Source organism: Oryzias latipes, chromosome 11 (genome assembly GCF_002234675.1).
Source record: "Oryzias latipes chromosome 11, ASM223467v1".
Classification (NCBI taxonomy): domain Eukaryota; kingdom Metazoa; phylum Chordata; class Actinopteri; order Beloniformes; family Adrianichthyidae; genus Oryzias; species Oryzias latipes.
In genome coordinates this window covers 18,858,346-18,868,656 of record NC_019869.2, presented here as the reverse complement: position 1 = coordinate 18,868,656, position 10,311 = coordinate 18,858,346, and the positions used below count along the sequence as shown (strand labels likewise).

The following is a 10,311-nucleotide window of genomic DNA, read 5'->3' as shown; positions in this document are numbered from 1 at the left end:
CACTTTTAGGTATACTTACACATTTTTTTTATAGATACTAACATAATATATTGTATTAACTGTGCTTTATCAGCGGGTTTTCCCCCAAAACTATTTGTTTAAAAAGCTTTACAGTTTAGAAGTCTGTCAATTCTTTTTCATTTAAGTGCCAAAAATCAAGTAGAGTTAGTGCTTAATTAATGATGTGTCCGCACTATTGTTCACATTAAATCATTGTCATTCCTGGTGGTCTGTGCGTAAACTGCTGTAGCAGGTTGGGGTGTGCCCGCTACACTGAGCCAGCCCCCTGACGCACTCCTGCCCTTGACTCCCAATCCATTGCTCCTTAAAACAGGATGAGATTAGACTGAAAATGTTGGAGATTCACTCTTCTCCTCGTCCTCCTGACTCCCTCCCCAATCAATGACGTCGCGGCACGCGCGGAGCGGAGACCTTAAAATCAGCGTGAGCTGCGGGAGCACGCAGAGCCGCACAGTGCAGGGGCCACGCTGGTTCCGCTTGGATCTTCCCAGCCTATTTACGCTTTAAACTTCCTCCTTTGACCAACTCCGAAGCTGCTTTTAGTTGCATGAAACTTTCTTGACGCAGGCCCGTTCCGCTCCGAGGCTCCATTGCGCGCGCGTCATTTTGGCACCATGGAGGCTTTCACGGTCCCCGGAGCTCAGCTCTCGCTGTCCGACCTGTACTCCGTCATCCCCTTCAACGTGACGCTCCCGGACGAGGGCGGCGGGTTGCAGAACCTGACCGAGCAGCGGCAGCCGGTGCGTGGCGCGGCGGGAATGATCATAGCCGTGTCCATCACTGCGCTCTACTCCCTTATCTGCGTCGTGGGACTGCTGGGAAACGTGCTGGTCATGTACGGGGTGGTCAGGTAGGAAACGGAACCGCTTGAGGACAATAAAAGTGAAGCTTGAGCCAAAAATAATGTGTGATAAAAGAGAAAAATCCCATTCAAAACTGCAAAAGAAAATACATCATTTCAATAATTTGCTCCCTAATCATCAAAGCTGGGTACAGATTGGTTTTTCTCCTTCATTTTTTTTTTCATTTATGATTACTTTTTTTCCTGTCTCCGTTTCATCTCAAACCACTCCTTTAATTTGCAAAACCTTTGGAAAGAATCTCTATCGTTTATATTTTTCTTGTGATATGAGAAGCTTTTGCAGCTTATGTGGAGTTTGCAGAGTGTCTTGTGCTTTGTGGATTATGTTCCCTCTCAGTGGTTTTATGGAGAGATGTGGAAAAAGAAAAATTAGAAGTTCTTGTTCATGTACTTGTACATCTTCATTTTATTTGTCTCTCGATTATCTGAGCGTTGACTGCTGTTGCTGGAAAATGGTAGAAAAGATTAGTGATGCTGAAACGGATGCTGCTTACTCTGACATGAAGAAAGGGAAAGCAGAGGCAGAAGGTGAAGTATACTGCTGCTTACAGCCATAAAAAAGCTATTTTAATTGTTTTTCCAGGAAAGATGGATTTTTCAGGGTTTAAAAGGAAACTGTTAGGGGGGATAAAGACAGCAGGGATGGATGCTTTGAGTTGGTTTGAGCAGCTCAAGTGAAATGATTCTTCTGCGTTACAGAGAGCAGACGGATGTCAACAGGGAAGCTGAGATGGATCCTGAAGTCAGGGTGACTTTAAACCGTCATTACGTCTCTGATGAGTCAGAAATATTAGCCTGATAAAAGCTGATCAAATTTTCTACAAGCTGCTTGTATTATCTCCTTCAAACAGGAAATGCTGATAAAAGCTTCCAGCAGGATGGATAATTAAATTAAGCACCTGCATCACTCGAACAGCAGCTCACGACATCTTCTATTAGAAGATTGTGTTCGAAGCGTTCATGATTGTTTTATTTCTTATGCCTGAAATCATGGTGAGGATGACGTGATTTTTTTTACAGTCCTCCTAAAACTCTGCATTTTTTTTTCTTTTCTAAAATTTTTGTTACCTTTACTCGCCTAAATGTTTTTGCCAAAGTAAGGTTTGGGAGAAATGACGTCAAAAAAAGTAATGCTATATCTGAAACACAGTGCATGGCAGAACCAGCAGAAAAGTGCATAAAAATCCTATTATTCTTGTGTTTTTCTGTTGGGATATATTTTTGTGTTACTTTTGAGGGAATACTACATTTTTGGGTTATAGTAGTTTCATTTTAACCCTTTAAAAAAATGTGTTAAGTTAAAATAACCAAGTGGTGTTCACCAGTTACTACAGCCATTAATACATATACCAAATGGCTCCAGTTTCTGCACGGTGAGCACGAGTTTGTTTTTTTATTTTATTTTTTTACTTCAATTTTGTTTTCTTCAATGTCCCTTTAGGGGCTCCGTACTGCAATGATGGGGAAGCTTTTTTTTACTTTATTTTTTATTTTTTACAAAATTGTTAATTGAGCTATAAAGCATTGGTGTTTACCCTTGAATAATAATAATAATAGGACCACTGTGTTTATTAAAAAGCAAAAACCCATCTTGGTTCCCATGCTTAAAATACTTACTGTAACTACTTGCACAGAACATACAAGAACTGTTTGGGGAAAGAAAAGTAGAATATTTACTAAGAAAGAAAAATGACATCAAACAACCTTTAAGGACAACACAAAAAAGTCTTCATTTCTATCTGTGTGGTGAGATTCTGGAATATTGTAGAGGAAAGAATCAAAATGAGTAAATTGTTTCGCAAGATAAAAAAAAAAATACAAAGAAATATTTTGGAAAAGCATAAATTAGAAAATGAGAAGCCAAATAGGACAATGTGTGGACAATCTTTGTGGGATTGTTTTGGTACCTTGAAGCTTTTTTACAGTTTTTCTTTAATTGTTTTGTGTTTATGTAAATAATTCTTTTAAATGTATGCATAAAATGTAGTAGGATTGGGGGTGGGAATGAATAGTATTTTTCTTGTGTGTTCTCCTTTTTAGAGCGCTTTAATCACTTTTTGTTTATTTGGCTATTTGATTTTGTGTTAGAAAAGAAAAGGGAAATCAAATTAAATCCTTTAATGCCCCAAACTGTTAAAAAAACAAAAGCTCAGAAATATGACACAACGTTCTTCCTGTTTGTGCTTCGCCGCTGTTTCCAAGATATAAATGACCGGAGAAACACAGACTGTGAATGAGTCCATAAATAAGCCATTTCACAGACTTTTATTTGTGCTAAACTAATAGTTTTAGAGGAGCTTCAATGCTTAAGCAAGTTCTGAATGAAAGAGGCACCGAAAATGTAGAAAGAATTGCAAAAATTACAGATAAAACCTCGGAAAAATGGCTACAAATGTCAAATCAAATGGCTGCAAATGAATTCAAAATCCCAGATGCATAGATTTATAGGGTTTCGACAAAAATAATTAAAATAAATAATCCATGTGTATTTTGGTTACCTCAGGCTGAAAATAAATAATGCAAAACCTCATGACTTCTTCACCTGGATCCTTGTTGGAGGTGCTTCCACTGAGGAACCTCATGGGGATGGGGCTTTCGGTTGCTGAGAGTCTTTCTGAGAGACTCGGTGTGATTGTGGATGAAGAGGCCGACTCTCACATGCTCCACTCGAGGCACTCGGGATACAACAAGTCTCTACTCTCCTTCTGCAGCTTCTGTTAGAAAACAAACAACGTCCTGTTGGTGCTTCTTACTGTCAAGTAGCTTCAAACTTTTGCCACTTCAGTCTGAAGGGGATTGAGAGGTGGATCATATTCATTTCATTTTTAGGCTGTTTGAAATGATTTGCCATAAGAAAAAGGACAAATGCAGCTGAAAAGCTTGTGAAATATTGATTCTTCATGAGAAACAGGAGTGGAAGTCCATCTAAAAATATCATATCTCGTTGCCAGAAGGAACATGCTTCCTACCGTGAGATGTCAGTTACACTGTTTTTTTTTTCTGTTCCCTGGTGGAGTCAAAAAGGCCACAGTGACGCACTGCTCGACTTTTCCCCCGATCCGGCAGCTCTAACATGTGAGCACAGATGGACCCCAGCCATGGAAACACCGCAGAGTCCAGGCTGATTTACCGTCCGCCATGACTCTTCAGAGAAAGGAAGAACCAGAACCGATCTAAATGCAAATGAAGATTCTTTGGCACTGAAAAGGGTCTGACTAAAGCACATAGGCTTTTATAGAAAAAAAAAAAGTGAAACTGACATTATTTTCTTCCAATGAGTTTGCATTTTCTAAATAGTCTAATTACATGCTGTGTTTCTGTTTTCTCTGTGCTTATGAAGGCAATGTTTTTGGGTTGCCCATTTGTGGAGTACAGTTGTATTTTTATTGTACTAAAAATATGCACATATTGTCAGATTTCAGTCAAACTAATTCTGAACTAGGTTTTGGTTCATCCTAAACTAGCACCAAATTAAGGTAACACTGAATACATTGATATCACTTCTCTGTATGAAAAAAATCAATAATAAGACAATTGATTCTCAATTATTAATAAAAAAGTTTTATAAACTTTTGACCTTCAAGAAGTAAAAAAAAATGCTGTAAATGTAGACATTTACCATTTAAAAATCAGAAATTTGGTATTTCCATAAAAATAACATTATCCAATGAATTACATTAATTTAAATTAAACAAATGTTTTATGTTCTCTTTTTGAGAGGCTGCAGAGGATTTGGTTTGAACAAAACAATGGTGCTTCAATTCAGTTTCTTTTTGTACAGCTTCAGCTGTCAGATCCTCACTGCCCACACTATAAAGGAGCAAAATGTGTATGCTTGTCTGATAGGAAGTTGTCATTGGAATTGTTTTTGTGTAGAAAGTATTAAGATTGCTGTTACTTAATATTATGCACTGGTAACGAATATTGTGTGTGTGGATTATATTGATATATATATATATATATTGAAGATGGAAATAAGTATTTCTGTTAAGTTTCCTCCTTTGAAACTTACCAAACTAAAGTTCAAGCCCTTTGTGAGGAAATAACGATTTTTTTTATAGCATTAAAGCAAACGCTAAAGGCTTTGTGATGTGATTGACAAGGAAGGGTTTGTTAGAAACTCTTAGCTTCAACAAGAAAGAGACTATAAAATTCTGGAAAAATTGTTATGAGAGAAAAGTAGAGATCAGGAAGAACACAGAGGTACCTTGATGTAGGATCATACAGTTGTACTTTTATAATATACTTTGCCACATTAAAACAGTCTGTAGCGGTGCCTGAAAAGATTCTCCATGGCTATCAAAAATTCGGGATGTTAAGGTTTTACATAATTTACAGCATCAAAGTGTGTTTGTTTTATCAGAACAAAGATTTTTTATCAAAGTAAAGATGCTCCACTCTTTCTTGACGGCGGGTTTCGTTGACTGTGGGAAGGACAGAGGACCTTGTTGTTGGCTGCTTATCAGGAGAGAATGTGTGCTGCTACAGGTCACTCACACATCTCAGCAGACTCATTCACAGCAAAGACCACAACTGAACCAGAACCGTACCAGCAAACCAGGAACCCCCCCTCCCTTCGGCTTCAGTCAGAACAGACATTTACTTCTCCAAATAAGATTTACAATTGTGGGTATTCACCAATCATAAAACATGTCTGAAATCCGTTTGTGTTATATTTATGTTCATTAATCGGCAAGTTAAAACTTTGAACACTTACAAGGGTTTGGAGTGAAGTTCAGCAATCACTTTTTTCAAAAGTCTTTTGAAAACTGACATTTTTGTCAAGCATTTTATAGTATTTTATCAAATATTAGGATCATAACAAAAAATAAAAGAAAAATCTCTCTTAAAATATATAGCAAAATTATCTGCTTTCGAGAAGTCCCATTGTTCAGTTGTTTTGATTATGTTATTGTTGTTTACTAAACTATTCTGACATGGAACTATTTTTTAGAGATGTCATTAAGCATGTGTTCCTCTTTTTAACGTACAAGTTTGTCTTATTTTGACTTCTCTTCACCTTTTCTATAGAAATCTTTCAATTCTCTGTTACAAATTGCCATTTTATTGTCTGTACATTTTTGAAGAATTTAAAAATTGACCAGATTTTCAAAGTTTATTTTAAATGTCACACATTTGTTCAATTAACTGACCAGAAAAGTTGTTTCTTGAATAAATGGATTTTAAAGAATTATTTTAAGTGACAGTCAGCTAACATCTTTACTCACCTGTTGCTTTTTTATTTATGATACTTAGGTACACCAAGATGAAGACTGCTACAAACATTTACATCTTCAACTTGGCTCTGGCTGACGCCCTGGCCACCAGCACACTGCCTTTTCAAAGTGCCAAATACCTGATGAACACCTGGCCCTTTGGAGAATTTTTGTGCAAAGTTGTTATCGGCATCGACTACTACAATATGTTCACCAGTATCTTCACCCTGACCATGATGAGCGTGGATCGCTACATCGCCGTGTGCCACCCAGTCAAGGCGCTGGGATTTCGAACACCTGCCAAGGCTAAGATGATCAACATTCTGATCTGGATCTTATCTTCTGCAATTGGTGTGCCTATTATGATCATGGCTGTGACCAAAGTGACAGATACCAGTAAGATTTGCTTATGTATTAAGACGTTAGGCAAAGTATCTGCATTCAGTTAATATCCATTGTCCAAGTTTAGAATGAATGACTGTCCAGAACTTGTCAGTAATTGAATCAAAAATGCTACAGAGCAGACATATTTCGGATTTGGATTAGTTTTGTTTTTTGGCCAATATTCAAAAGACTGTTCTGTTTTACCAGCAAACCCTGCTTTAGGGCAATTTTCCTCCTGGCCTGTTTGGTTTTCAGTATCCACTATACAAAGCATGTCTGCTGGACTATTCTCTTCTGAAAGCCCCCTTAGTGCTATGCTTTATGAATGTTTAATTGAGGACACATTCATTACACAGTGGTTGGATTTCTTTTCTTCAATGAATAGTCTGCTTTCAGTGGAAAGCGTAAAGATCACCTGAAATCTGGTGAAGCAAAAAAAAAAAAAAATTCTATTCAGTGAGTCCCTGTCGCGCAGTTTAACATTAATGAGGATGCTAACAGACTATCAATGGGACCCAAGGGATGAAAAAAAAACTTTAAAGGCATTGTATATACTGAGTGATAATTACAATTTAAATTAGCACAAGATCAGAAAAAAGTCTTTTTGGGGTTCATCTTGGTCAGAACTGAGCCTCTGTTGTGATTGTGTGATGTTTTGTGGTGGCTAGTTTGTTTTGTCTCTTTCTGCAGAGTGAAACCCATCTGTGTAAACCAAGCTGGTCAAAGGTGTGACATTTGAACACCCTCATAAAAATGAGTTTGCCAGCCTTATAAAGTGCCTTTACATTATAATCCTATGCCAACCAAAATTAAAGGTCTTATCTTTTTGCCAACCAGTCAACTTAAGGGTTCTGAGGTCTGTGGTTTCTTCCACAATGACGATGGCTAAAAAGCAGGGTTGTCAGAATCCAGGTTTCGATGTCCAACATGTTTTCCAACCAACTTTCTATTGTAGCTCCTTATTGGCTAAACACACCCGATCCAGGAAATCAGAAGCAGATAAGGCAAGATTTCTGAAAACCAGCAGGAGTGATGCTAAACAAAGTACACGTTTATCTTTTGGTACCTTTTTCAAGATTAAACATTAAGAGCAGTAAAGGAAAAGCGCAGAGTCAAACTGAATTGACCATTGTCACCTGAAAAGATGGCTTATACTTCCTTGATCTAATTGGATTCTTCTTCTCTTTCAGATAAAACTACTTGCATGCTGAGCTTTCCTGATCCAGACTGGTACTGGGACACTGTCATCAAGATCTGCGTGTTCATCTTTGCTTTCGTGGTTCCTGTAATGGTCATTACCGTCTGCTATGGCCTGATGATCCTGCGCCTAAGAAGCGTCCGCTTGCTCTCGGGCTCAAAGGAAAAAGATCGCAACATGCGTCGAATCACTCGAATGGTCCTGGTGGTGGTGGCAGCTTTCATCGTCTGCTGGACCCCCATCCACATTTTTATAATTGTAAGGACCATGGTGGAGGTTGACACCAGGAATCCCTTTGTGGTTGCCAGCTGGCACCTGTGCATCGCCTTAGGCTACACCAACAGCAGCCTGAACCCTGTCCTCTACGCCTTTTTGGATGAAAATTTTAAGAGATGTTTTAGGGATTTCTGCCTTCCGTGTCGGACCCGTGTGGAACAGAACAGCATGACCAGTGGCCGGAACACTACCAGGGAGCCGGTGTCCGTCTGTGCTCCTGCAGAGGTAGGAAGAAAGCCAGCATGACTAGGCATGGACCGGATCCCCAACAGTTCTCACCAGAGGAGGATCCATCAAGATTTGCAATCAGAGGTGACGCTGATCTCTACAACAGAGTTTTAGCGATAGAAAAATCTCAGAAGATGACTTAGAGTTTTTGGCCTGATGTGCGAGAGTTAAAAAAGCCAGAGCCTTTGGTTTTGCTGTCAAAAATGAGCTGTTTTTGTCTGCAGCAGGAGGTGTGATGTCACATACAGGTTGTGGCAGTATGGATCTAAAGGCAAGATTAGGTCAGTGCATTCATTTGTGTTATCAAAGACAAATGTTATTCCTGTAGAAATGGACAAATGTGTAGGGGATCTTCAAGAGGAGCCAGATCTCGTGGGGCCGCACACCGGGATGCCAACAACTGCTCATCTTTGGACTTCAGAAAAAAGTGGGTGCACTCATGAGCACTGAAACAGTCATTTAAAACCTGATGCCTATTGTACCTGACAGTAGTTCAGAACTTCAAATCCCAACTCAGCTGGGTTTGACAGAAAGGCAGGGACCCATTTAAGTCATGCTCAGTTTTTATGGGGATCTTTTCTTGCCCTCAGGAATGTCTGAAGAGTGGAAACCTGTGTGGAAAAGTCATAACTTTTAGGCAACTTTCATACTCGGGGTCTCTGCTGGATTTAATGGGCAAAAAAAGTCAGTCATCATGCCAGGTTTAGCTTTGTAGTCAGGAGGAGGTATGGCACATCGTCGCAAAAATCAAAGCAGATGAATGAAAAATGTTCTTTTGTAAATAATTTCAAGCTTATTGCATTTCAACAATGGTTTGTGCTTGTACCTTTTTTGTTCCACCTATGATGTTTCATGTTTTGATGTCTATTTATTAGGTAATTATTTCAAATGTATAAATGACAGAAGATGCTTAGCTAATTAGAAACAGAATTTTTTTTTCTTATTTATAGACTTTGTTTGCAGTGACTGAGGACTAAAATCTGATAATTGCATTTTTAATGTGCAGCAGTGAATGGGTATTTCTGCTGGATAAGGCGCTTGTGCATATTTTGTAAATGACTGTAGCATATATCTGCTCTGGTTTGTTATAAGAAAGTTTTGTTAGTTTGAAAATGTTGATTAGATGTCTGTGTTAGTTTTTGCAAACTAAAATAAAGTGGTTGTGGAATTCATTCCAATCATTTTGGAAGAAAGAATAAGTGGACTTTGGGAACCACAAACCTGGGAACCACAAAACCCTGTTTCTACTGTTTGCAGAGGATATGCTAGTCAACGTTGATGAGGTGTTCGTTCTCATCCTCACTTCTGATCTGAGATAAAATCAGAAACACAAGCAGAACACGTGATTTCTTAGGGATAAGGTGCAAATCTCAGACATCGGAGAGGAAGCCACTACTCAACACAGAAAGTTGCCAGTGAAGGTGGTTAAATCCCTCCTCGTCGCCTTCCTAGGGGGACATCACAAGCATGTCCAGCCTTGCTGCAATCTCAGGACATGCTGGAGAAGCTGCAGAGATTTTGTAAAATCTGCAGTTTTGGATGAATTAGGAATGAGAGGACACTGCATTGAAAAACTCTCTAAAATAAGATGGACATGTGCAAATGTAGACATTTCATGTTTAAGCAGAACAAAATGGAACAAGAATGCTTGGCTTTTCTGGCAGCATGAAACATCAAAGAAATGTTATTAGTTACTTGTTTTAATACCCGACTTTCTGTGAAGACTCAAATGTTGCAGAGTAAACTCAAAGCCAGGTTAACATGTTGATAAACCCAATCCAGACTAGATAAACAGTCAAGAACAATGAAGCTTTTAGATAAGGAGGAGTGTAACAGACAGGAAAAAAAAGGAATTAACTTTAAAAAAAACGAAAAAAAAAAACATTTAACTCAATCTGCAAACTGGAACTTCAAAAAGTCAGATAGAAGTTTTTTTAAATCGTCTGTGGCTGTGGGCACTCTTCTGGGGCAGGGCCCTGCGTTGGGCCCTCCCAGCCCGGGGGGGGGCTGCTCTCCTGGTTGGGCTGGGGCGGCGCTCTCTTTCCCGCCGTGCTCCCTGCTCTCTGGCTCTGGGGGCCTCTGGCGGTCCTGCTGGCCCTGGCCTGGGTGGCGGATGTGGTCGCCTG

General features: G+C 39.2%; 1 protein-coding gene across 1 annotated transcript; it reads left to right on the top strand.

The window, feature by feature from the left end:
- Positions 1-348: 348 nt before the first annotated feature.
- LOC101163183 (delta-type opioid receptor) lies at positions 349-9,366 on the top strand. Its single transcript, XM_004074299.4, has 3 exons — positions 349-871; positions 6,140-6,495; positions 7,674-9,366. Exons 1-3 carry the CDS (start codon positions 636-638, stop codon positions 8,201-8,203), a joined length of 1,122 nt encoding a protein of 373 aa, XP_004074347.1. The 5' UTR covers positions 349-635; the 3' UTR covers positions 8,204-9,366.
- Positions 9,367-10,311: the final 945 nt, after the last annotated feature.